The sequence below is a fragment of the Macaca fascicularis genome, chromosome 20 (genome assembly GCF_037993035.2).
Source record: "Macaca fascicularis isolate 582-1 chromosome 20, T2T-MFA8v1.1".
In the NCBI taxonomy this organism is placed as follows: domain Eukaryota; kingdom Metazoa; phylum Chordata; class Mammalia; order Primates; family Cercopithecidae; genus Macaca; species Macaca fascicularis.
Window position 1 is genome coordinate 53070487 of NC_088394.1, and position 27040 is coordinate 53097526.

General features: G+C 50.5%; 1 protein-coding gene and 1 long non-coding RNA gene across 2 annotated transcripts in view; one reads left to right on the forward strand and one right to left on the reverse strand.

Annotated features, from left to right (window-relative positions):
- CETP (cholesteryl ester transfer protein) lies at positions 1 to 26208 on the forward strand. Its single transcript, XM_005592006.5, has 16 exons — positions 1 to 148; positions 1060 to 1174; positions 7479 to 7613; positions 7704 to 7774; positions 8007 to 8094; positions 9127 to 9196; positions 9425 to 9485; positions 11751 to 11842; positions 13590 to 13769; positions 14861 to 14911; positions 17840 to 18004; positions 23546 to 23613; positions 24010 to 24043; positions 24528 to 24600; positions 25691 to 25776; positions 25957 to 26208. The coding sequence occupies exons 1-16, from the start codon at positions 10 to 12 to the stop codon at positions 26029 to 26031; spliced, it is 1503 nt and encodes a 500-aa protein (XP_005592063.3). The 5' UTR covers positions 1 to 9; the 3' UTR covers positions 26032 to 26208.
- LOC135968895 (uncharacterized) overlaps positions 1 to 27040 on the reverse strand; it is a 34170-nt gene that overhangs the window by 1412 nt on the left and 5718 nt on the right. Inside the window, exon 2 of the long non-coding RNA XR_012428865.1 lies at positions 3801 to 3873. This is a non-coding gene — a long non-coding RNA (uncharacterized lncRNA). The remainder of the gene's footprint in view (positions 1 to 3800; positions 3874 to 27040) is intronic.

Genomic DNA, 27040 nt, shown 5'->3' on the forward strand with positions numbered 1-27040 from the left:
GGGTCACTCATGCACAACTGCCTGATAACCATGCTGGCTGCCACCGTCCTTACCCTGGCCCTGCTGGGCAATGTCCACGCCTGCTCCAAAGGTACCTCACACAAGGCAGGCATTGTGTGCCGCATCACCAAGCCTGCCCTCCTGGTGTGTAAGTATCAGTGCATCTGTCTGCCCTGCCAGGGGTCTTTTCACGGACACCCACTATGCCAGGAGCCTCCCTGGTCTGAAGCCAGCTCTGAAGCTGGCTGCCACACTAGCCCAGAGAGAGGAGTGCCCTGGGAGGGAATGGGCTGAGTGGAGCTGTCCTCACCCTCTCCTGACCTCACCTTCAAGGTCAAGTTCTTTGGTGAGAAGGTCCTAGCTCGGTTGCAAATAGCCAGGTGTAGGGATTTCTGTTTGTCTGAGACCCAGAATCACTGGGGTTCGAGTTAAGGTTCAGATCTGAGCCAGGTTAGGGAGTTGAGTCAGGCGGTAAAGATTAGGAGGTTGGTGTATATTTGGTGTTGGGAGTCACTCTATGGCCAGAGTCAGGGGTTGCCATGAGCTCAGGTGACAGAGGCTCTGTCACTGATTGTTGTGTGACTTTGGCCAGCTCCCCTGCCCTCTCTAGGCCTCAACCTCTTGCTCAATACAATAAGGGTATAGGGAGGCTAAATGATACAATTTCTAAACTAGAATATCGCCAAGTTCAAGAGCCAGGATTATAGACCCCCAGGACTACAGAGAGTGTCACAGCATCGTCTGGGTGAGGCTAAGGTTAGTGTGTGGCTGGGCTCAGGGCTGCCATTTGACTAGGATCATGGGGTTCCCATGTGTCAGCATCCAGAGACTAGGGTATGATCAGGATCTCTAGCTGGGGTCAGGGTCAGAGCTCTCTGTGTCCCCTGGAATTGCCATCAACCTTAAACTGAGAGGGAGGCCCAGTCCAACCCCTCAGCTTTAAGCCCTGCTGGGGAGCCTCATCCCAGAGAGGCTGAGTCATGGCCAAGGCCGCTTGGGGGTGGGAGCAGGGGGTTTGGCACGGGCCTGCAGCCCCTCAGCCACTGCCCTCCCCTCTAGTGAACCAAGAGACTGCCAAGGTGATCCAGTCTGCCTTCCAGCGAGCCAACTACCCAAATATCACAGGCGAGAAAGCCATGATGCTCCTTGGCCAAGTCAAGTATGGGTTGCACAAGTGAGTTGGGCCTCGAGTGTGACCAGGCTGGGGGTAGGGAGGAGGGAGGAACAGCCTGGGGCTTTCCCCCAGCCCACAGGGAGGAAGGTCAGTGGGCGAGGGGAGGGTGGGGGGAACTCAGGTCATTTCCCTTGATCTGGAACCAGAGCCTGACACCTCCCCTACCCCCACGCTCCATCCCCTGGTGACCTGGGGGATTTATTGGAGTGTATCAACCTCTCTAACAGCCCCTCTAAGAATCAGGCTTCACAGGGTCCTTTCCCACTGCCCTGGGACGATGGAGGTCTTATTTGGGGGTGAATACGAGGGTAGGGTAGAGAGATCTCAGCAAAATAGGTATTTTTTAGAAAAAAATTATAAATGTTGTTTTCTTAGAGACAGAGGTCTTGCAATGGTGGCCAGGTTGGTCTTGAACTCTTGGCCTCAACCAATTCCTCCCCCCAGGCCTAAAATGAGTATCTTGACTTTATTTGGGATGATGGTTAACAGCCAAGGGTTGGTTGTGGGCCAGGTGCTTTTACAAACAATATCTAATTTTATCGTCACCCTTATCATACATTTGTTCTTTCTTTTTTTTTCATTTTTTGAGACAGAGTCTCCCTCTGTCACTTAGGCTGGAGTGCAGTGGCACAGTCTTAGCCCGTTGCAACCTCCGTCTCCGGGTTCAAGCAATTTTCATGCCTCAGCCTCCAGAGTAGCTGGAATTACAGGCACACGCCACCACATCCGGGTAATTTTTGTATTTTTAGTAGAGATGGGGTTTCACCATGTTGGCCAGACTGGTCTCCAACTCCTGACCTCAAGTGATCCACCCACCTCAGTCTCCAGAAGTGCTGGGATTACAGGCGTGAGCCATGGTGCCTGGCCTATCTTAATCTTTATCATATATTTTATTTAGCCTCTTCTGTAAAAGAGGATAATGCCATCGCCCGGGTGGCCCTGCCCAGCTCTTTATCTATCTTAATCTTGATTGATTGATTGATTGATTGATTGAGATGGAGTCTCTCTCTGTCACCCAGGATGGAGTGCAGTAGCACGATCTCAGCTCACTGCAACCTCCACCTCCCGGGTTCAAGATATTCTCCTGCCTCAGCCTCCCTAGTAGTTGGGATTACAGGCGCCCGCCACCACGCCCGGCTAATTTTTGTATTTTTAGTAGGGACGGGGTGTCACCATGTCGACCTGATTATGAACTCCTGACCTCAAGTGATCCGCCCGCCTCGGCTTTCCAAAGTCCTGGGATTGCAGGCGTGAGCCACGGCGCCCGGCCTATCTTAATCTTTATCATATATTTTATTTAGCCTCTTCTGTAAAAAAGGATAATGCCATCGCCCGGATGGCCCTGCTTAACAAATACGGAAATAGGAGCTGATAGAGGTTTCGCAGCCTGGCGGAGCTCATGTGCAAACTCAGCTCAGTCTCAGGAACTCAGCCACCTTCCTGGCACCTCAGGCTGCCCTGGAGCCTGGGTCCCCGTCTGTGTGTCGGTCTGAGGCCCCAAGGGTGGGGCAGACATTGTTCAGGGACCTTGTCTTTGTCTTAAAGCCAATCTCCTTCTCCTCCCCAGCCCTGCTAAACATGCTCCCCAGTGGTGGTCTCTGCTACCCGCGCACATTGGGCCTGGAGTCTTGCTAAATGTTTCTGAGCCACCAGGGGGCGCCGGCGGTGCAGGGATGCCGCTTCGCCTTTTGCAGGAAAACTACTGCCGCTAGGGGGTGCTGTGGGGCGTCCCAGGTCTCGCGCAGCCACGCCCTCTGTGCGACCTTGGGCTTCAGTTTAGGCTTCTGAAAAGGAGAATAATGGGCAAGGTCCAGTGGTTCACGCCTGTGATCCCAGCACTTTGGGAGGCCGAGGCAGAAGGATTACTTCAACCAGGGTTCAAGACCGCCTGTCTCTATGAAAAATTTAAAAATTAGCTGGGTGTGATGGTGCGTGCCTGCAGTCCCAGCTACTCAGGAGGCCAAGGTAGGAGGATCACTTGAGCCTGGGAGGTCAAGGCTGCGGTGAGCTATGATTGCATCACTGCATTCCAGCCTGGGTGAGAGAGCAAGACTCTGTTGCTAAGAAATAAAAGAGGATAATGCTACCCTATGCCTATGTTGCAAGAGGTCAGACACGGCAAAAGCGTCTTGAGAAGTTAAAGAGATAGCACCCTTAATAAATTAGCAATAATTCAGTAAGACCAGACTGCCATAGACTAGATGTCACAGTCATTAATATATAACTGTTATCCCAAATATATATGGGTGGGGTAGAAAAAAATATGATTGGCCATAAATATGATTGGCCATGATTAACATTAGATGAAGCTGGATCATGGCTAAAATGAGAATTCTCCACACTATTCTCTCTAAAGGGAATAGAATAAGATAGAACAGAACAGACGGGAAAAGCCAGATATACGTAGATTCTCCTTGCTAGGCGCAGTGTGTCATAGTGGCTTATAATATGGGATTTGGAGTGGGATGGACCCAGGATCAAATTCCCTTCTGCTGAGGTTTTCTGAAGCCACATAAGCTGTCTGAGTCATTTCTGTCTCAGTTCACTGGGTACAGCAATAGTGACCACCTCGTGGGTAGCTGTGAGGATTAAATGAGGAAATGTGTGTAAACTCTCAGCACAGTACCTGCCACACAGCATGTGTTCGGAACGTGATGGCCGCTTCTATTGTGTCATATTCCATGTGCTCAAGCCGGGCCCTGGGGAGAGTTCAGCAAGGGTAGAGGGGTTTGAAAGTGAATGTGGCCCACTGGCCTCCCTGCCTGCAGTCTCTCCTCTCTGATGCTTGCTTCCTAAGGGCCTTCATGAGCCCCACCTCTGACCAAGTCCCCGGTGGCACAGATCCTCTGCTGGACCTACATTAAGACCCCAGGTCCAACACTTCTCCCACTGTGCAGCTCCACCTCTGCCCCTGGGGCCTGGCTGAGGCCTCCTCCAAGCCGAGCCTCCTACTATCTTCCAAACTCCCACCCTCCATCCGGTGTCACCTCCTCTGGGAAGCCCTCTGTATCAGTTTCCTATTTTCTGCCGTAAAAAATCACTCCAAGTTTAGTGGCTTAAAATGACACAAGTTTATCATTTTACAGTTAAAAAGGCTAGAAGTCCACCATGGCGCTCCCTGAGCCAAGATCAAGATGTCAGCAGAACCAGATTCCTTCTGGGGGCTATAGGGAAGAATTAATTCCCTCGCCTTCTCCAGCTTCTAGAGGCTTCCCCCATTCCTTGGCTTCCCTCCATCTCCTTTTATTTCGGACGAGGGGGGCTCCCTGCTCTGACTTTCTCATTTATGGTATTCCCCCCTGCTTTCCAGCAGCTGTGATGGTCCCAAACCTGTCCTCTGGTTCTCTAGGCCAGAAAAACTATGATCTACCAGAGTTCAAGACCTTGAAAGGGCCTTTTCCCACTGTCTTTTCTCACAGTGCAAGCTGGAGCCCACCTTCATGCTAGAATCTGTGAAAATGGGGAAACGCACCTTGTGCTGTTCTCTTCCTCCACCCGGCATCTCCCCTGCAGTCCAGCTGGATTTTTCTGTTTGTTTGTTTGTGGGTTGTTTGTGGGTTTTTTGTTTGTTTGTTTTTAAGACAGAGTTTTGCACTTGTTGCCCAGGCTGGAGTGCAGTGGCACGATCATGACTCACTGCAACCTCCGCCTCCTGGGTTCAAGCGATTCTCCTGTCTCAACCTCCTGAGCAGCTGGGACCACAGGCATATGCCACCATGCCCCACTAATTTTTTTTTTTTTTTTTCATTTTTAGTACAGATGGGATTTCACCATGCTGGCCAGGCTGGTCTCGAATTCCTGACCTCAGATGATCCACCTGCCTCGGCCTCCCAAAGTGCTGGGATTACAGGCATGAGCCACTGCGCCTGGCCTAGTCTGACTATTTTCACTTACTCTCTAATGCCTCAGGTAGTATTTATTGTATTCTGTGCAGAGGTCAAGAATTTAGTCATCAAAGGAGGTTAGTGTGTTAGGAGCTTATGCAGCTATTACCAGAAGAGACTCCACCCCTGGCACAGTGGCTCACACCTGTAATCCCAGCACTTTGGGAGGCCAAGGCGGGCAGATCACCTGAGGTCAGGAGTTCAAGGCCAGCCTGGCCAACATGGTGAAACCCTATCTACTAAAAATATAAAATTAGCTGGCGTGGTGGTGCATGCTTGTAATCCTAGCTACTCAGGAGGCTGAGGCAGGAGAATCACTGAACCCAGGAGGTGGAGACTGCAGTGAGCTGAGATTGCCCATTACACTCCAGCCTGGGCGACAAGAGCAAAACTCTGTCTCAAAAAAAAAAAAAAAAAGGCTGGGCATGGTGGCTCACACCTGTAACCCCAGCGCTTTGGGAGGCTGAGGTGGGGCAATCACCTGAGGTCAAGAGTTCAAGATCAGCCTGGCAACATGGTGAAACCCCGTCTCTACTAAAAGTACAAACATTAGCTGGGCGTGGTGGTGGGAGCCTGTAATTTCAGCTTCTAGGGAGGCTGAGGTAGGAGAATCACTTGAACCCAGGAGGCAGAGACTGCAGTGAGCCAAGATCATGCCACTGCACTCCAGCCTGAGCAACAGAGTCAGACTCAGTCTCAAAAAAAAAAAAAAAAAAAAAAAAAAAAAAAAAAAAAAAAAAAATTTGGTATGAGGTTTAAATTTCTGTAGAACTGAAAGAGGATTGGAGATTGTAGTACGGTCTAATTCTACATTAGAGCATTTAGAAGAATGTGGAGTCTGTTCAACATAGTGAGACCCCCATCTGCACCAAAAATACGAAAATTGGCCAGGCACTGTTGGTGCCTGCCTGTGGTCCCAGCTATTCCAGAGGCTGAGGCAGGAGGCTCATTGGAATTCGAGGCTGCAGTGAGCTGTGATTACACAACTGCACTCTGGCCTGGGCAACAGAGAGCCACCCTGTCTCAAAAAACAAAACAAAAAAAAGAACAAACTAAAAAAAAAAAAGAAGAAGAATTTGGAGCAATCTGGTTGTTTCCTATACTGTAAGTCTTTGCCAATCTATTTTAAAAAAAATATTTTTAATTTTTGTGAGTACATAGTAGGCGTATATATTTATGGGGTACATGAGATGTTTTGATGTAGACATGCAACGTTTTGTCTATTTTTTTGTTTTTTTTTGGCGACAGAGTAAGACTCTGTCGTCTAGGCTGGAGTGTAATGGCGCGATCTCAGCTCACTGCAACCTCTGCCTCCTGGATTCAAGCTATTCTCCTGCCTCAGCCTCCTGGGTAGCTGGGACTACAGACACCCGTCATCATGCCTGTTTAATTTTTTTTATTTTTGTGGTGACGAGATTTCACCATGTTGGCCAGGCTGGTCATGAACTCCTGACCTCAGGTGATCTGCCCTCCTCAGCCTCCCAAAGTGATAGGATTACAGGCGTGAGCCACCACGCTGGCCTGCCAATCTATTTTTGATCTAACTTGACTTCTGCTGGTGTATCCATACTCTTCCGAATCAATTTTCACCCTTCCTCACATACCATTTACATTTCTAAGAATTTGTCTATTTCATTTCATCTAATTTATCTCATTTGTTGGCATACAATTGTTCATAGTATTCTCTTATAATTCCTTTTATTTCTGTAAGATTGGTAATTATAGCCTTGCTTTTATTTCTATTTTTAGTAATTTCAGTCTTCTTTTTTTTTCTTGCCAGTCTAGCTAAAGGTTTATTGATTTTGTTGATCTTTGGGAAAAACCAACAATTGTTTTCACTGATTGTTGTTGTTCTTCTATTATTTCGTTCGTAGGCACTAAGATCCTGATTACTTCCTTCCTTCTGCTAGCTTTGGGCTTAGTGTCCCCTTATTTTTCAAGTTCCTTAAGGTGGAAAGTTTGATTATTGACTTGAGATCTTTCTCTTTTCTAAAGACAGGCATTTCTATATATAAATTTCCCCGTGAGCATGGTTCCCTCCATCTTCAGCCCAACAGGGTTGACTCTCTCTGGGCATTCTTCCCTGGTCACCCCTCCCCCACCTCTCCTCTTCTGCCTCCTCTTCCACTTTTCAGCAGCCTGTGATTACATTGGGACAACCCAGAAAATCTAGGATCATCTCCACACCTACCCCCAAGGTCCTTAACTTGACCATATTTGCATATGGGTAACATGAGTTGAGTGCAGTACCCAGGGTTTGACATGTTGGGTAACATATTTGCAGGTTCTGTGGATTAGGAGGCGGACAGTTTGGGGGCCATAATTCTATCTTCCACCCTCACCAAGGCAAAATTGGAGGCTCGCTCCTTGGGCTCCCTGGATGACCCCCAACATCCTTCCTCACTACCGTTCCTTCCCAGCATCCAAATCAGCCACTTGTCCATCGCCAGCAGCCGGGTGGAGCTGGTGGAAGCCAAGTCCATTGATGTCTCCATTCAGAACGTGTCTGTGGTCTTCAAGGGGACCCTGAAGTATGGCTACACCACTGCCTGGGGGTAAGCATTCCTGTAAGCTGATGCCTTATGCCCTGGCCCTCTCTGGGCTGGAGAGCTGAATGAGAGTCCTGGGTCCTTGGCTCTTTCCAGGCTGGGCATTGATCAGTCCATTGACTTCGAGATCGACTCTGCCATTGACCTCCAGATCAACACACAACTGAGTATGTGTATAGCATCCCCTGGGGAAGTGGGAGCCGGACTCCAGGGCTTGTCCTCAGCAGAGCGGGCGGTTATGCAGGTGGAGGGTTCTGGGGCCACCAAAGGAAGCCTGGCCTGGGAAGTTTGCAGGGCTGGGGAGCCAAGAGCTGGCCAAGCTCTTGGCTGGCCTGGGCAGCATGTGGATACCATCCAATAGTGGAGGCTGCCCTGAGGTCGTGTCGGGTCTCCCTGCAGCCTGTGACTCTGGTAGAGTGAGGACTGATGCCCCTGACTGCTACCTGTCTTTCCATAAGCTGCTCCTGCATCTCCAAGGGGAGCGAGAGTAAGTACACCGCCCTGTGGCCCCCATTCCTGCTCGTGCCCATCCTGTGAGCATGTCCACGGCCCCCTCCAGGCTCAACCCCACACAGGGCACGCTTGTAGGTGGCCAAACCTGGGGGTAGTAATACCTTCAGTGGGGTCACTTCCTACTCCTTCCCATCAATACACCCTCAAAGGCTGGAAAAAACAATAACCAACAGCTAGTAACTAACAGCTACTAAGAACTTGCTGTGTGCAAAGCACTATTCCAAGCCCTTTTCATGAATTAATTGATTTTGTCCTCAAAACCAACCCTAGGATAGAGATTCGGTTATCATTCCCTTTTTACATATGGGTAAACTGAGTCACAGAGAGGTTAGAAAGGGAAAGCTCGTATCTACAGAGTGCATCCTGCATCCCAAGGACCACACTAACTCACAGATAAAACTCCAGCCAAGCTAAGTAACTTGCTGAGGACACACAGCTCGCCACTGAGTGATGGGAGTAGGATTTGAACCCAGCATTCTCTGACCCCAGAAGCTGAGTTCCTAGACATTTTACTCTCCTGCTTCCCAGGGTGGGGCTTTTTGTCTTGGCCAACACCCTCTGTCAAGGATCTGTGGGTAACCCCATTGCACAGAGGAAGATAACGAGGTTTGGAGACACCCTAGTCATGTAACCAATGCCAAACCTGGAAGGCAGAAGGGAACTGGTAGGTAGGGTCTGGAGAGGAACCCTCTATTCAGGCCATTTTCTGCCTCTGGAGCAGATGGACACATGTGTGAATCTGGACTCCAGACACGTTCTCGTGTATGTGACAGGTGTGAGCGTCACAGGAGCTGGGCCCCTCCCGAGGAATTCTGGGATGGTGCCACAGTTAATTCTTGGGTCTGAGGCTCTGTGTTCTCAGCTGCAAAATGGGGGTGATAATTCTTACTTCCTGAGCTACACGAGTCAGGGCCAGCAGAGCCCTGAATGGTGCCTGGTACACAGTAGGTGCTCCATGGATGCACAGGACTGGTCAGGGGCTTATTGTGGTGCTTGCTGCCCTCAGGCCCGGGTGGATCAAGCAGCTGTTCACAAACTTCATCTCCTTCACCCTGAAGCTGGTCCTGAAGGGACAGGTGAGTGGGGCTAGCTGACTCCCTGTGGTCCAGGGCCACGCCTGGGAGGCTGGAGCCCTTTCCTCCCTGCCCTTCCCTGAGAAGGTGCCACTCCCACCTTCCCCATGTGGCCAGTCCCCTGTGCCAGTTCCCAGCACTGCCACCAACACGCAGCTGGAAGGAGGCACTGCCTTGCCCCTCCTCTGGCCTCCTTTCCTCCCTGGAAAGCACCTGCTCTGTCTGCCCCAGATCTGCAAAGAGATCAACATCATCTCCAACATCATGGCCGATTTTGTCCAGACAAGGGCTGGTGAGTGTGTTTCTGTCTGCATGCCTCAGAAGACAGTGGTGGGAGCCAGAAAGCCATCTGCTGCACTACATGGCCTTGGGACCATCACTCCTCCTGTCTAGGTCCCATGGGCTCTGTCTGGCTCTGACACTTGATGATTAGTTACGGGCAGGCTTTGGCAAATCTCTGCCCCTTTGGGCTGCAGCCTCACAAGCTGTGTGACATTGGGCAAGTCACTTAATCTCTCTGAATCTCAGTCTCTTCATTGATAAAAATGGGGCGATAATAGCATCTACCCCACAAGGTGGCTGTGAGAATTGCATGGGAAAAAACTGTATGTAAAATAAGATAGTGCCTTGTACCTCATACCTGGCTCATTCTGAACCCTTATTATTATGACTGCTATTATCATCACCAACACCCTGAACCTTGCAGTCACCAACATTTCAAGTAGAGAAAACATCTGATGAAAGATAAGGAGGAAGAAAGCAGTGTGGAGATTAGGAACTCCCCGCCCTTTTGGGACCCTTCCCTCCCCTCCCATCAGGCCTCGGGTTAAGGGAGCCCTCCCACTAGGCTGTGCAGTGTAGAAGAAACTACTCAGGACCCAGTTTCATCCTCTGTCCCGTGGGGACGCCCCTGGTCATGGAGAGGGACGCCAGACAAGAGAAGAAGGTGGTCTGAGAAGTGAGAAGCACTGTCCTGTGCCAATCATAATAAGAGTTATAGCCATCATTTGCTGATCAATGCCCTGAATGGTACCCTGCACACAGTAGACGCTCCGTCATGCCCAGGACTACTGCATACCAAACATTTACATTAGCTATGAAATCCTCACAACCACCCAGCGAGGGAGGTACCGCTAACGCCCATTCCACTGAGGAGGACATAGAAATTTCTGGAGATGAGAGGACCCCCTTCCCCCCACTAGGAAGTGGAAGCAGAATTTGAACCTTGGCCCTCCAACAACTCTTAAGCCCCCACTCCCAGCTATTGTGCTGTGCTGTAAGGCCTCCCACTGTGCACCTCACCTGTGGAGAGGGAGATGGCTGGCCTGCTCCTTATACCCTGGCACACAGTAGGTGCTCAGTAAACAGAGGCAGTGAGGGAACAGTGGAACTCCAGGTGAGGGGGTCCTCTGGGCCACTGTGGGGTATCAGGTGGGGAGGCTCCAGGCAGCCCCAGGCCTGTGGCAGGCATCCTAGGCTCCTGCCAAGGCACAGATGAGCAGTGCAGGAAGGGCTGAGCACAGTTCTGTCTCCTTGAGTGGCCAATCCCTTCCTCCCCTCCCCTCCCCTCCCCTCCCCTCTACTCCTATGGGTGCATACACCTAGACTGGAACCTTGCCTGTCTCTCTGGGATCCCTATGCCGGTAGCTGTGCCATCAATGGGAATGCGGGTGGGCAAAGCTAACAGGAAGGGAAAGTGAGGTAGGAGTCCCTGGACTGACCCAGGCAGCCACAGAATTCAGAGGGGGCTGGGAGGTCGGAGGGGCTGTTTCATGGGGACGTGGCTCTTGACGCAGGTTTGAGGGAGGAGGAAGGGAGGGGGACTTATGCTCCCATCTGTGCTCTGTCCCTCACATTGGTTCTGCACCAGGGGTTGGAAACTCCAGCTAGTGGGCCAAATGTGTCTGGCTGCCTACTTTTGCGAATACAATTGTATTGGAATGGAGCCATGCCCACTGGCATGCATATGGCCCGTGGTTGCTTTTGCATTACAGCGGCAGAGCAGATGATTGCAATGGAGACCACATACGCTGCAAAGCCTAAAATATTTACTGTCTGGTTCTTTATAGAAAAAATCTGCTACCCACTGTTCTGGACTATAGAACTCAGGACAGACAGGTGATTAAGTCCAGGAGGACTCCAAGATTCTCCTGGAAGTAGATTGGGACAAAAGATAATTAGATTGCTCACATGGCTGGACACTCATCCACGTTTACACAGCCTAGCTCATTGGAGATGAGGACACGGACGCTGAGTGAGGTCAGGGCCCTGCCCTGTCCTCTGCAGTACAGAGCAGAGCTGGGTTTCAGCCCAAGTCTTGGACTCAAAGTGCCATGCTCTGAACCAGCCTTCTAGAAGGGCTCTACCTACCCAGACAGACAGACTTGGGAAGAAAGAGCATGAAAAAGTGCCACACCCCTCCCCGCACACCCAGGTCCCACTTTACAGAGGGGAACACTGAGGCTGGAGGCTTGGGCAGCTGTGTGGATGCAGGGGAGCGGTGACTCAGGGCGGTTCCCCCATCCTAAGGCCCTGCCTTGATCTTTTCCTCCTGCAGCCAGTATCCTTTCAGATGGAGACATCGGGGTGGACATTTCCCTGACAGGTGATCCCATCATTACAGCCTCCTACCTGGAGTCCCATCACAAGGTAGGAGTTGTGGGAGGGTGGGGCAGGGCCCAGCTTCCCCAGGGGAGTTGGTCCTTTCCTGTGGTCTGACAACCCCGTCCCCCAGCTTCAACCTTATGGCAGCCAAGAGTCCTGGGGCGCTCCTCCGCATTCCTGATGCTGCGAGGCGGGCAGGCCACAGCGACGTGCCCCCGAGCCCTCTCTGCAGGCACCAGGGCTCCCCACTACAAGGATCCCAGCAAAGCACCAGCTTCTTCCTAGAGGACTTATTTGGCTTCTGTCATCCTCTACAGCAGTGGATTGTGGCCCCTCCGGGGGTACTGACAAAAGCTTTGGACCCTCTATTACTTAGGATATAGGTTCTACTGCTGTAACAAAGAAATCCAAAATGATAGCTGCTTAAACACAATAGACATTTATTTCCCTCTGTTGCGGTCTGAACATGTGCAGTCCCGGGGGATCTGGAGGCTGCAGGGTGTCAGGCACGCAGGCCCCTTCCACTGGGTTCTCAGCCAGCCCCAGGTGCGGCCTCATCCCAGGGTCCTGGCTGGCTGGCCTGACCACCACACCCACTCTGCTCACAGCCCATTGGCCTGAACTTGATCGCAGGACCCCACCCTAGCTGCAAGGAAAGCTGAGGAATTTATTTCAGCTAAATATTGAGACCAGCTAAAAATTAAGTGGTACAGAATGGAGGGAGAGATGGGAGAAGATTTTAGGGCACACCCAGCCATCTTTGTAACAGAGCCTCTCCCCGGAAAACTGAACAGAAGGATCATTTTGGAGGTTCATGGACACTCCTGAAGCCTGTTCACAACCCGTGGGCTGGATGATCTAGAGGGGCGGGGGACTGGGCAGCAGCTTGTTTTCCTGATTTTAGCCTCCAGGAGCTGATGGTCAATGGACTGCCCTCTGCAGGGGCAGGGCCGGTGGTCAGCTAGGGCGGGGTGGGAGCTGGAGGTCCATGGTCACCAGCTGTCCTGACCAATTGAATATAACCCTGTGAAGGCGGGAACCACATCTGTCTGGTTCACTTCCCACGGTGTTTGAGACATAGTGGGCACTCCAGAAGTATTTGTTGAATGAGTGAAAGCCCCACTGGGGGAAACTGGGTGCAGCTCTTTCCTCAGTTTCCCCATCTGCACTCTGGGCACTCTACACTCTGGGGCTCCACTGTATTGGAATGGAGCCATGCCCACTGGCATGCGTATTGCCCGTGGTTGCTTTTGCATTACAGCGGCAGAGCAGATGATTGCAATGGAGACCACATACGCTGCAAAGCCTAAAATATTTACTATCTGGTTCTTTATAGAAAAAATCTGCTACCCACTGTTCTGGACTATAGAACTCAGGACAGACAGGTGATTAAGTCCAGGAGGACTCCAAGATTCTCCTGGAAGTAGATTGGGAAAAAAGATAATTAGATTGCTCACATGGCTGGGCACTCATCCACATTTACATAGCCTAGCTCATTGGAGACAAGGACATGGACGCTGAGTGAGGTCAGGGCCCTGCCCTGTCCTCTGCAGTACAGAGCAGAGCTGGGTTTCAGCCCAAGTCTTGGACTCAAAGTGCCATGCTCTGAACCAGCCTTCTAGAAGGGCTCTACCTACCCAGACAGACAGACTTGGGAAAAAAGAGCATGAAAAAGTGCCACACCCCTCCCTGCACACCCAGGTCCCACTCTGGGTTCCTCCCATCTCCCTGAAGCTGGACCTGAGCCCAACAGGGACACATGGGGTCCAGCCAGCGTCCTGGCTTCCTCCAGGGTTATTTCATCTATAAGAATGTCTCGGAGGACCTCCCGCTCCCCACCTTCTCGCCCGCACTGCTGGGGGACTCCCACATGCTGTACTTCTGGTTCTCCGAGCAAGTCTTCCACTCCCTGGCCAAGGTAGCTTTCCAAGATGGCCGCCTCACGCTCAGCCTGATGGGAGACGAGTTCAAGGTGAGTGGATGGGGCTGCTAGGCAATCCAGACGGCATGTGGTATGTGTGTGTATGCACACGCATGGGGAGGAGGGAGGAAACTCGGAAACTCGGGGGTGGGCAAAAGAACTAGGGACCACCTAAGCTGGAGCAATGGCAGTAAAGTCCAGTCTGGGTGCAGTGGCTCATGCCTGTAATCCCAAACCTTTGGGAGGCTGAGACAGGAGGGTCCCTGGAGGCCAGGAGTTCGAGACCAGTCTGGGCAATATAGGGAGATCCCTGACTCTACAAAAATAAAAATACATTTAAAAATCAGCTGTGCACGGTGGTGCATACCTATAGTCCCAACTACTCAGGAGGCTGAGGTGGGAGGATCACTTGAGCCCAGGAGGTTGAGGCTGCAGTGAGCTATATTGGCGCCACTGTACTCCAGTGTGGGTGACAGAGTAGGATTCCATCTCAAAAAAATTAATGAAGTTCAGCATTTATTGGAGTCAACTATGTGTTGCCGGACAGACAGATAGATAGACAGAGTGATCAATAGATTTAGGTGTAGATATAACTTGGCAGGTAGTAACTGTGCATTAAATATAAGATGATATTAGTCTTACATTTATTGCACAGTCATATTTGCTACACTTTGTCTTGTTGTACTCATCCTGTGAGATGAGTACTGTTACCTCTGTTTTGCAAACAAAAAACCACAAAGCTCAGAGAAGGTAAGTGACTTACTGAAGATCACACAGCCTGTAAGAGGTGGCTCCAAAGCCTGTACTCTTCACCTATACTGTACTAGAAATGCTTAGGTAGTTTCCAGGGCATGCTTGTCATTGAACTCATGAGGAAACTGAGACCCACAGAGGGGAAGAGACCTGCGCAAGGTCACGCAGCCTGCGTGGGACACAGTGGGGAGCAGAACTCAGGCCTCCAGCCGGGACAGGGGTTCCCTGCCCCACACCCCACCCGGAGCATCTCACATGTTGTCTGGGAGGTTGGGAGTTGCATCTGAGGAGGGGTCCAGTCCTTGAAACTGCACTTGGTCCCTGCGAAGTTTTCTTCTGAGGAGTGGCCTTTACACCGTCTACCCGCCAACTTCCCCATCTCTTTTCAGGCAGTGCTGGAGACCTGGGGCTTCAACACCAACCAAGAAATCTTCCAGGAGGTAACTGCCCCTGCCCCTGTGTGGGGTTTATCTCGTGTACCCCAATCCTGCTCTGGCTTCAAGAGCCCCCACACAGCCAATGACAACACCAATGACAACAATTACAACAGCGAACACAGCTCTTTGTAGGGTGTTTGGCATGGAGCGAAGCGCTTAGTGAGTGTGACTTCCTTCAGTGCTCACACTGATGCTATGAGTGGGGCAGTCAGACCATCCCCATTTTACACACAGGAAAACTTAGTGAATGGCAAGGCTGGGTTTGAGCCCAGCTCTATTGCCCCCAAAGATAATGCTCCATTCTCTGCTCTATTACCCAAGCATAGGGACTTGTAGGGGGCTGGAACCTCAAGATCAACTCCGGGCTCAGAGGGCCCCAGCAATAAGTGACTTGATTACTCCTGATCCCCAAGCTGACTTCAGGCAAGCTCCTTGTGGGTCGCAGCCTCTTCTTGCTATGCCCAGTGGCAATGATGTTCATAATCCCACTCCTCAATGCAGGGTTCCACTAAGAACCCATGATCTCCTACCTCAAATGGACCTCATGCTTTCTGAATAAGCCTCGCTCAGCTTTCTGGTTACCTCACTCCCCCACCCACTGCAATGACTTCTTCAGGCCTTCCCTGCCTTCCTCAAATCTCCAGCTGCCCCCTCCTGTCTACCTTCCACTTCCCTCTCCTCACACAACCTACTTCCCAAGAGCTGAGCACAGCCACCAACAGAACTTCCCCCGCATGTCTCCGCTCCCAGTCCTACCCACTCACCCACACCTGCGCCTTCCTGTGGCCCTTCTCCTGTTCTAACAGAGGATGGCCCGTCTTCCCTTCTGAACTCAGACCGTCCAGCCTTCCCTGGCTCTGTGATGTCTGTCTCCCTGCACATATGCAACTCACAATATTGGGCAGGCCCCTGATTGGGTCTTCTCCCTCAGCCTCTTGTCTGAGTCCTGTTCCTTTGATGTCCTATTTCTAGTCTTTTCAGTTCTCTCTGTCTCTACCTCCTCCCCAGGCCAGGCTACCATTATCTCTAGTGGGGACCCATCTGTAGCTCCCGGTGGGTCTCCCTGTGTCCTGATACCCTCCTACAATCTGTTCCCCACAGCAGCCAGAAAAATCTTTTCAAGAAATAAAACTGATCATTCACCTGCCTGCTTAAAGCTGGTGTAGGATACAGGCTAAGTGCTCTGCCATGGCCTCCAGGATCCTGCATTTTCTCATCTTGTCTACCTCTCCATCTAGTTGTATCCTACCCAGTGTAACTGTTCAGTTTAAGAGTTGACGACGTCGTTCATCAGCTCTGGAAATTTCTTTTCTTTCTTTCTTTCTTTTTTTTTTTTTTTTTTTTTTTTTGAGATAGAGTCTTGCTCTGTAGCCCGGGCTGCAGTGCAGTGGCACAATCTCAGCTCATTGCAACCCTCACCTCCTGGATTCAAGCGATTCTCCTGTCTCAGCACTGAAATTACAGGTGTGAGCCACAGCACCTGGCCCATCAGCTCTGGAAATTTCTTCATCACTTTCTTTTCCATGATTGCCCCATCCCTATTTTCTCCATTTCTACCTCCTCAAATTTCCGTGAGACACACACCGGGCCATCTCATTCCATTTTCCGTGTCTCTTACAGGCTCTGTCATGTTTTCCATCTCTTTTATCTCTACGCTAAATTCTGGATGATTTCTTCAAGTATCTTTTTAGTTCATTAATTCTTTTTACAGCTGTGTCTTATTTGTTTACTTACCGACTGAGATTTTCATTTTATTTTATTTTATTTATTTTTGAGACAGAGTCTCGCTCTTTTTCCCCAGGCTGGAGTGCAGTGGCACAATCTCAGCTCACTGCAACCTACACCTCCTGGGTTCAAGCAATTCTCATGCCTCAGCCTCCCGAGTAGCTGGGATTACAGGTGCACACCACCATGCCTGGCTCATTTTTTTTGTATTTTTAGTAGAGACGGGGTTTCACCATGTTGGCCAGGCTGGTCTTGACCTCCAGACCTCAAATGATCCTCCTGCCTCAGCCTCCCAAAGTGCTGGGATTACAGGTGTGAGCCCCTGCACCCTGCCGCCCCTTTCTTTCTTTTGAGCTCAGCTATGTATTTAATGAAACCTTTTCTTGTGTATTCAGTGGTTCGGTGGTTTCTTGGGGCATGTGGTCTCCTTGAGCCCAGTCCCACAGGCTGTAATTGAAGGTCCTCAGGCCACACTCCCCAGCCCCTGCCTGCGCATTCCTTATCTTGGCCAGGCTCCTTCCACAGGGCTCTTGTCCACTGTCCCCTCTGCCAGAATGGTTTGCACTCCCCCATCCCATCTGCTCCTCCTCCTGCCTCCTCAGGGATGGCCTCTCCCACCTCACTGACTAGGTCAGATCCCCTTGTGTCACAGCCTGGTGTGTCTCTCCTTTAAATATTCCTCAGATGCAGTCTTACCTTCTGTTCTGGGATGCCCTGGAAAATGCTGGGCTCCTGCAGATACAGCCCACAGCTCCTGCACTCTCTGCTCTATCCCCACCCCTAGCCCAGCTGCTACAGCAGCTTCCCTCGGAGGGTTACCATGCAGCGTGTCCTGTTCTAAGATCTTTCCACAGATTATCTCATTTCATCCTCAGGACAACCCTATGAGGTAGGATCTATGATTATCCCCATTTTACAGATGAGGAAAGTGAGGCTGGGAAGGCTAAGTGAAGGCATCCTCAGCACATCCTGAGAGAGGAGTTCGGGGTAGGAATAGCCTCACTAGCACACAGATGAGAAACTGAAGCCCACAGAGGACGAGAGTCCTAATTTGCATGGCCTGGGGCCCGGGTACTACCCCAGGCTGCCTCCTTTTCCCCAGCCCTGGGGCCCCAAGCCAGCTTTGTCCTTCCCATTTCTGAGGGCAAGGACTGCTGCTGCCCTGACGGGCCCCCATCCTGGCCATGAGACCCCTGTCTTTCACAGGTTGTCGGCGGCTTCCCCAGCCAGGCCCAAGTCACCGTCCACTGCCTCAAGATGCCCAAGATCTCCTGCCAAAACAAGGGAGTCGTGGTCAATTCTTCGGTGATGGTGAAATTCCTCTTTCCACGCCCAGACCAGCAACACTCTGTAGCTTACACATTTGAAGAGGTGAGGAGGGTGCAGGGAGAGTGGTGGTGGGGGAACCTGACTCACAGATGGGCAGGGGCCTGGGGACCTCTGAAGCCTCCAGATCCTTCTCACCACCTCTGCCGGCACTGGTTGTCTCTTGCACATGGCCCCTTAACAATCAAAATCACATCATGCAAGTAATGAGGGGTGCACACGTGGCTTCCACAGCTTAGGTCATATTTTCTCTCTTTTCTTGTTTTTATTTTTTTAGAGACAGGGTCTCATTCTGTCACTCAGGCTGGAGTGTAGTGACACAATCATAGCTCACTGCACCCTCGAATCCTGGGCTCAAGTGACTCTCCCACCTCAGCTCTCCTGAGCAGCTGGGACCACAGGCAAACACCACCACACCCAGCTAATTAAAAAAAAAGAAAAAATTCCTTAGAGGCAGGGTCTTGTTATGTTGTCCAGGCTATTCTCAAACTCCCGGCCTCAAGCGATTCTCCTGCCTCAGCCTCCTAAGTTGCTGGGGTTATACGCATGAGCCACCATGCCAAGCATATTTTCTTTCATTCTTATTTTTATTTATTATTTATTTATTTATTTATTTATTTATTTATTTGAGATAGAGTCTCACTCTGTTGCCCAGGCTGGAGTGAAGTGGCACAATCTCGGCTCACTACAACCTCTGCCTCCCAGGTTCCAGCGATTCTCCTGCCTCAGCCTCCCAGGTAGCTGGGATTACAGGCATGTGCTACCATGCCCGGATAATTTTTTGTATTTTTAGTAGAGACAGGGTTTCGCTATGTGGGCCCAGCTGGTCTGAAACTCCTGGTTTCAAGTGATCTGCCCACCTCGGCCTCCCAAAGTGCTGGGATTACAGGCGTGAGCCACGGCGCCCGGCCAATATTTTCCTTCTTAAGCTGAGCAGTGGACAATGGTGTTTGTTACCCAAGTCCACAACCCTCCATCCATTAGGGCCACATGGGTTTCCAAATTCAGAACTTCTGTGAATTTGTAAAAGTAGTATAGTGTATAGACACTGGATATATTACAGAACACCACAATTGGGTGTGGGGTGGCACCACACAATCAATTCTCCTCAAATGCCTCAATTGGCATTTCTCCTCATATGAAGCAATACCACAGATAGCTTCCTAGACAATGGCCAGGTTTTGCCAACAAACTTAAGAAAAAACTTGTAGTTTTCAAATCCTGTTTGATTTTATCATTGCAAATAAGGAATTAAGGATCAGTATTATCTTTAAGGCCTCTTAGAATATCTTCAATTTTTTTTTTTTTTTTTTTTTTTTTGAGACAGACTCTCAGGCTGGAGTGCAGTGGTGCAATCTCGGCTCACTGCAACCTCCACCTTCCCGGTTCAAGCGATTCTCATGCCTCAGCCTCCACAGTAGCTAGCTGGGACTACAGGCGCATGTCACCACACCCAGCTAATTTTTAGTAGAGGCAGGGTTTCACCATGTTGGCCAGGCCAGTCTCAAACTCCTGACCTCCAGTGATTGACCTGCCTCAGCCTCCCAAAGTGCTGGGATTACAGGCATGAGCCACTGTGCCTGGTCAATATTTCTTAATACATTAAGAATTAAAGACAAGAACAATGCAAGCACATTGTGGAAAATATAGAAAAATAGAAAGAAGGAAACCACTGTCACCATAACCCCCTTCTCCAGGGGCCTTCGATGTGGTTACTGGGCGCATTTCCTTCTGGTGCTTTATTATTTTTAAATAAACTTTTTATTTTGGAGTAACTTTAGATTTGCATAAAAGTTGCAAAATACAGAGTGTTCCCATATACCCCCCACCCACTACCCCCTTTGTTCACATCCTACATAACCACGCTACATTGACATAGCGGAGACATCAACATTGGTGCACGACTGTTAACCAAACTCTAAACTTTATTTGAATCTCCCCAGTTTTTCCACTGATATCCTTTTTCTTTTCCAAGATCTGATCCACGATAGCACATTGTATTTAGCCGTTGTTTTTTGTTGTTGTTTGTTTGTTTCTGCCCAGGCTGGAGTGCAGCAGTACTCACTCTAGCCTTGATCTCCCTAGCTCAGGTGATCCTCCCACCTCAGCTTCCCGACTAGAGATGTGTACCTCCATGTATTGTTTTTTTGTAGAGACAGGGTTTTGCCACGTTGCCCAAGCTGGTCTCAAATCCCTGGGCTCAAGTGATCCACCCACCTTGGCCTCCCAAAATGTTGGGATTACAGGCATGAGCCACTGTGCCCGGTTTCTTTAGCCTTTTAAATATCTCTTTAATTTTTGTATTATTTTCTTTTTTGTTTTTCTGTTTTATTCCTTTTGGCTTTCTCATGTGGATGGATACGTATTATTTTATTTACTTTTTTTTTTGTTAAGAATCTGAAACATTGAGCATTTGTTAAAAAGAATTATTCGGCCGGGCACGGTGGCTCACGCCTGTAATCCCAGCACTTTGGGAGGCCGAGGTGGGTGGATCACATGGTCGGGAGTTCAAGACCAGTCTGGCCAATATGGTGAAATCCCGTCTCTACTAAAAATACAAAAATTAACCGGGCGTGGTGGTACACACCTCTAGTCCCAGCTACTTGGGAGGCTGAGGTAGAGGAATCGCTTGAACCTGGGAGGCAGAGGTTGCAGTGAGCCAAGATCATGCCACTGCACTCCAGCCTGGGCAACAGAGCAAGGATCCGTCTCAAAAAAAAAAAAAAAAAGAAACGAAAAAGAAAAAATTATTCATGTTAAAGCATGGTAAGAGAGACCATTTGGGACTCTCATGACAGGTATAGGAACCACTACGGCAGGGCTTACAGTAGTGGAAGAACTTGGCCTCAACTTCAAACATGAGCAAGTGAGAATTTATAACCACAGAGCAGGATGGGATCAGGGATGGAAAATTACTAAGAGAAAACATCAGAGCTAAGGGGGATTCTGGCTAAAACCAACCTAACAGGATTCCAGCTGAAGACAGGGTGATCAGACAACATCTAGGGGGAGGTGGAGGTAGAGAAATCTGATCAGATTTCAAGGGTGATCACATATCGAGAATAGGGGGTTCTTGCCAAATTGACTTAGCCGGGTTCTTTGGCTAAAACTGGAATTTTTTTTTTTTTCTTGAGACAGTCTCACTCTGTCACCCAGGCTGGAGTGCTCCGCTCACTGCAACCTCCACTTCCCAGGTTTAAGCAATTCTCCTGCCTCAGCCTCCCAAGTAGTTGGGACTACAGGCACGTGCTACCACACCTGGCAAATTTTTGTATTTTTGGCAGAAACGGGGTCTCACTATGTTGGCCAGGCTGGTCTCGAACTCCTGACCTCGTGATCCACCCCCCCTGGCCTCCCAAAGTGCTGGGATTACAGGTGTGAGCCACCGTGCCTAGCCTACTGGATTTTATAAGAAGTGTGCAGATGGTCCTAGGGGAAGGTTCACGGGCCTGACTGAAATTAGTCTTTACCACTATAACAAATACCTGTTAGCCCCCTACTCACCCAAACTCATCCTCCCCTTCCTGGAATGTCCTGTTTCATTGCAAAGCACTTCATTCCCCCTCCCCCAACTTTCCTAGGCGTCTGCCCTTGTTCCTGCCTCCTGAAGACCTCTCCTTTGGCTTTTGAGTCTGGCTGTGTACAGAAAGGATTTTTAGAAATCTGTGTTCACTAGGACGTGTGTGTGTGTTGGAGTTGAAGGGAGTGCTTCCAGAAGGGAGTTTTGACTGGATCTCAGGGGCAGGGAGAAAGCCATGGCAAGGTGCCGTGGCCCCGGGAAAAACACAAATAGAGCCAGGGGAGGGGAATCCCAGTGTGGCCAGGGACAAGGGTTGTTTTGAGGTGAAGGCTAGGAGGTACATTGAGACTATCTCATGGAGGTTTAAAGACCAGAAGGAGAAATTAAAAGCCACAGAGGCTTTGGGATTAGGGGAGGGAAGAGATGACATGGCTGGTGCTGGTGAAGGACTATGGGATTGGAGAGGCATCAAACTGAGCCCTGGCTAAAGTGACAGAAAGCAGGAACAGCCTCCAAGCCTCAGCTGTGCCCACCGCTTCACTGCAGAGGGCACTCCAGAGGTCTAGAACCAATGGGACACTTGTTCAAGGCTATACATCACATTCAGACCTGAGCCAGTAGTTTCTGCACCCCCAGCACATTCATTCATTCATTCATTCATTCATTTTCTTTCTTTCCATTTATTTATTTATTTATTTTTTTTGAGACGGAGTCTAGCTCTGTCACCAGGCTGGAGTGCAGTGGCGTGAACTCGGCTCACTGGCAACCTCTACCTCCTGGGTTCCAGCGATTCTCCTGTGTCAGCCTCCCAAGTAGCTGGGATTACAGGCACATGCCGCCACACCCAGCTAATTTTTGTGTTTTTGGTAGAGACAGGGTTTCACCATGTTGACCAGGATGGTCTTGATCTCCTGACCTCATGATCTGCCCACCTCGGCCTCCCAAAGGGCTGGGATTACAGGCATGAGCCACCGCGCCCGGCCTCATTCATTTTCAACAATCTGTTGAGGTTTTACTGTGGGCCAGGACCATATGGTTCCTGATCTCATGAAACTTACAGTCGAATGGGAAGAAAGGGACAATAACTAGACAAACAAAAGACTATATAACTACTAATTGTGCCCAGTGCTATGAAATAAAAATGGGTGGTCAGCAGAGGCGCTTATACAACTTATAACTCAAAATCCAGCGTCTATTTAAAGTGATCTAGCGTCACGGGCCTCAGACTTTGGCGGGGTGTTACTGCACAGACTTCTGGACCCACCCCTAGGGTTTCAGGTTTGATGGGTCTGTAGTGGGGCCTGAGAACCTGCCTTTCCCACACGTTCCCTTCTGCGTGGTGAGAACGATGCCGGTTAAGGAACCACATTTGGAGTAGCACCGCCAGTGGAGGAAGCCTCACCTCGCTTTAACGATGGTTTCACTTGGGAGGTGGAGGGAGTGAGGTATGCAGGAAAGCCCAGGACTGTGATTGTTTCTCACCAAACAGGAAGAAACTATTGGTGATGTGGATAAGTCAGAAACCGGGAGAGAAAGTGCCCACGTGGGCCGGGCACAGTGGCTCAAGCCTGTAATCCCAGCACTTTGGGAGGTCGAGGTGGGTGGATCACTTGAGGTCAGGAGCTCAAGACCAGCCTGGCCAAATGGTGAAACCCCATCTCTACTAAAAATACAAAGATTAGCCAGGCATGGTGGCACACACCTGTAATCCCAGCTACTTGGGAGGCTGAGGCAGGAGAATCGCTTGAACCTGGAATGTGGAGGTTGCAATGAGTTGAGATCGTGCCACTGCCCTCCATCCTAGGCGACAGAGTGAGACTGTGTCTCAAAAACAAACAAAACAAAACAAAAAGGAAAAGGAAGTGACTTCTCAGGTCCTAACCCCAAAGCCACAGGTGCTGGGGAACTTTCCTCAGTTTTCAGAAGAGCAGTAGCTAAGCCTGGTTCCCGTGTCACCCATGCCTCTCCGGTCCCTCAGTGGAAAGAATCAAGGGCCCTGAGCTAGAAGGTTGCTCTCTGCTTCAGGAAGAGCCCCGGCTCACAGCAAATTTGGTTTCTCTCCCCAGGATATCATGACCACCGTCCAGGCCTCCTATTCTAAGAAAAAGCTCTTCTTAAGCCTCTTGGATTTCCAGTATGTGCTGCAGAGAAGAGAGGGGCTGGTCGACTCTGCAAACCTCTCCCTGGTCCCTTGGAGTCAGGCACAGCACAGGGTGTTGGTGGGGAAATGTGGCCCCTTCCCCTTGGGGCATATGGCCTGACTGCAGGGAGATAAGACCCTACCTAGATAGAATCTTCTTTGGGAAGAAGGGGCGCCAGGAGGAATGGAGGGAGGGCCTGGCAGGAGGAGAGCACTGCCGGAGTGAAGGCCTGGCAAATCTCAAGAGAATAGCAAATCTCAAGAGATGCCCCAAAGGGCCTGAGCTATGAGATAGAAGCACTGGCTGTTATTCTTAGAGTTTCTTTCCCAGGAGATGTTACAGGAGGGGGCCCAATGGTGGGTCAAATTCTCATCTCTTTTTTATTTCAGGATTACACCAAAGACTGTTTCCAACTTGACTGAGGTAGGTGGTCTTGGATAGACTGGGGGAAATAAGTCCTGTGGGACCTCCTGCCTTAAAGAAAGCAGGTGGAGGGCCCTAAAGGAAATCAGGCAACCGGACCAAAAGAATCTGGACCAGATGGTCCATGCTGTGTCTCTTGTGACCCTTCTTCTCTTTGCCATGTCTTTTGGGAGAGCCCTTGTTTTGCAAAAATGAGAGCGTGGTGGTATGGATTAGAGTTTAGGCAGAAGAGTACTGGCCAAGCAGCCCCTCCCTGGACCTCAATTTTCCCTCTGTGGAATGGGCTAGCAATACTGGGCCCCCCGAGGGCGAAGGAAAGACCACTGAGGAGGGGCACCGTCTGGGGCAGGAAGAGGGAGTGGGTTGGATGTATTGTTTTCACGGATAGGCATGTGGATGAATGCTCATCCAGGCCATGCAGCATCTGCCCTGTGGGTCATTTCCATGCTCCACGGAGCACTCACTATGGGCCTCTGATTGGCAGAGCAGCTCCGAGTCCGTCCAGAGCTTCCTGCAGTCAATGATCACCACTGTGGGCATCCCTGAGGTCATGTCTCGTAAGTGTGGGCTGGAGGGGAAACCGGGTGCCGAGCCTGACAGTTTCCCATTTCACCTTGTGGGCCCTTCCCAGGCAGAGCTCCAGGTGCCCCTCTTCCCAGTCATTGATACTTAGCAGTCTGGGCCCCCTTCCTTCTCCCTGCTGGTGTCATTGCACGCCAGTGACTCGGCCAGATGTACAGAACTCTGTTCTTGGTTTACTTGCAGAATATTATCTCTGCCACCCAGTGGGATGGCTCAACCCACTTTCAGGATGCAGGTCTCCGAACAGCAACCTGATATAGTAGAAAGAGCCCTGGGCTGGGAGGCTGAGACCTAGTTCTAGCCCAGTCCTGAACCTCAGTTTCCCTTTCTGTAAAACAAGAATGTTGAACTTGATGACTCCCAATTTTCCTTTTGACCTTGAAATGGTAGAATATTTATCCCTCTGAGGTGACTCGAATGGTAGACTCTCAGACACCATAGCACGCATGTGCTGGGGATAATTTGGACAAGGCTCTGCTGAGAGCTTTCTGCTCCGTTCCCCACAGAGTGTGCTGAGCTGACTATGCCTTCCTTTTGAATATCTGCTTGTCCACATGGCTTAGGTAGGAGAGGAAGGGCGTGGAAACTGGAATGATCCTAGTGGTGTGTCTTGGCATCTCTTGGCCTCATTTTCCCCTATCTGAACCATGAAGCTAAAGCTAGGGGGTGCAGATTAAATGGTTCCTACAACTACTTACAAGGAGACCACTCTGTGCTTGCAAAGAACACTTTGAGAAGCTGTGTGGGAAAGCTTCCTTCCTAGCAGGGTAGGTAGATTCAGCTAACTGCAGGTCATGTGGCCATAGTGAATGGGTTGGGAGCTCAAATTCGGGATAGAGGGAATTTTTTTTTTGGCAGCAGAGTGGCAAGCCCTGCCACCACGCAAACTCTGCTCTTCCTCCTCCTCAGAAGCACTTGCCCACTCTTCTAAGTCAAAGTGAAACACATGTTTACAGAATATTGGTCCAAAGGGGTCTCAGCATCTCCCACTGCCCAGGGTGGCAGAGCCTCAGGCCAGCCTTGCTCCCCAAGAAGGGCTGACTGGGGCTCTGTCCCCTGCCCCAGGGCTTGAGGCAGTGTTTACAGCCCTCATGAACAGCAAAGGCCTGAGCCTCTTCGACATCATCAATCCTGAGATTATCACTCGAGATGTGAGTACAAAGCACCCCTCACCAGTCCCTGTTCCTGGGGAGGGAGACCCAGACAGGATTCCCAGGGTGACTGGGGGCTGTTGGGGAGACAGGCAGAGGGGACTTCACCAGCTTGGCTCCCTCCTGGTGGCCTGGGAGTCAGCCCAGCCTGCCCCTCTCTCCTCCCGCCCCTCCCTCCAGGGCTTCCTGCTGCTGCAGATGGACTTTGGCTTCCCTGAGCACCTGCTGGTGGATTTCCTCCAGAGCTTGAGCTAGAAGTCTCCAAGGACGTCAGGATGGGGCTTGAACCAGAAGGCAAGCACCAGGCTCACAGCTGGAACCCTGGTGTCTCCTCCAGCATGGTGGAAGTTGGGTTAGGAGTACAGAGATGGGGATTGGCTCCCAACTCCTCCCTGTCCTAAAGGCCCACTGGTATTAAAATGCTGTATCCAAGAGCTGGAGAGTCCTTCTTCTGTGGCTGATGGGTAGAGGGAGGGGGAAGGGATGTGTATCACCAACGCTGTCCTCCTCCTTTCAGCCCTTCCAAGGCAGCCGCCCCCAAACCCTCCAAGCTCCATGGTGCCTGGAGGAAGAAATCTGAACCTCTCTCCTTGGGACTCAGGGTCCTCCCTGATCAGGTCCCTGGATACCTTCCAAATTTATCTCCTTTAACCCAGCACTCTCCTTGTCTGACCAGCTTCCTGCAGGAGCTGGCACACACTCTGTGTCCCATAGGGTTCCAGTGCTGGACAGGAAGTGAGGGAGGACAGGGGCTTCAGATCCTGAGGATGGCGGGAGGGGAAGGGGCCCTCAGAGGTCTGGTTTCTGGTAGAAATGGAGGAAAACAGAGCCTCTAAAAAGGCAAAAAACTTTATTCCAGAAGATAAACTGCTCATGAGCCTGAGCCTATTTCCAGCTCACCACTTTTTTTTTTTTTTTTTGAGATGGAGTCTCTCTGTGATCCAGGCTGGCATGCAGTGGCACAATCCCAGCTCACTGCAACCTCCACCTCCCAAGTTCAAGCAATTCTCCTGCCTCAGCCTCTCAAGTATCTAGGATTACAGACACGCACCACCACACCCAGCTAATTTTTGTATTTTTAGTAGAGACGGGGTTTCACCATGTTGGCCAGGTTGGTCTCAAACTCCCGACCTCTAGTGATCCACCTGCCTCAACCTCACCACAGTGCTGGTGTTAAATATAGTGAACCCCAAGTTTCTCTTCAAAGAATCAGTAAGTCAGTATGTTCAGCTCTCTTATTCTTTGATTTTCCATTTTAAAGTTT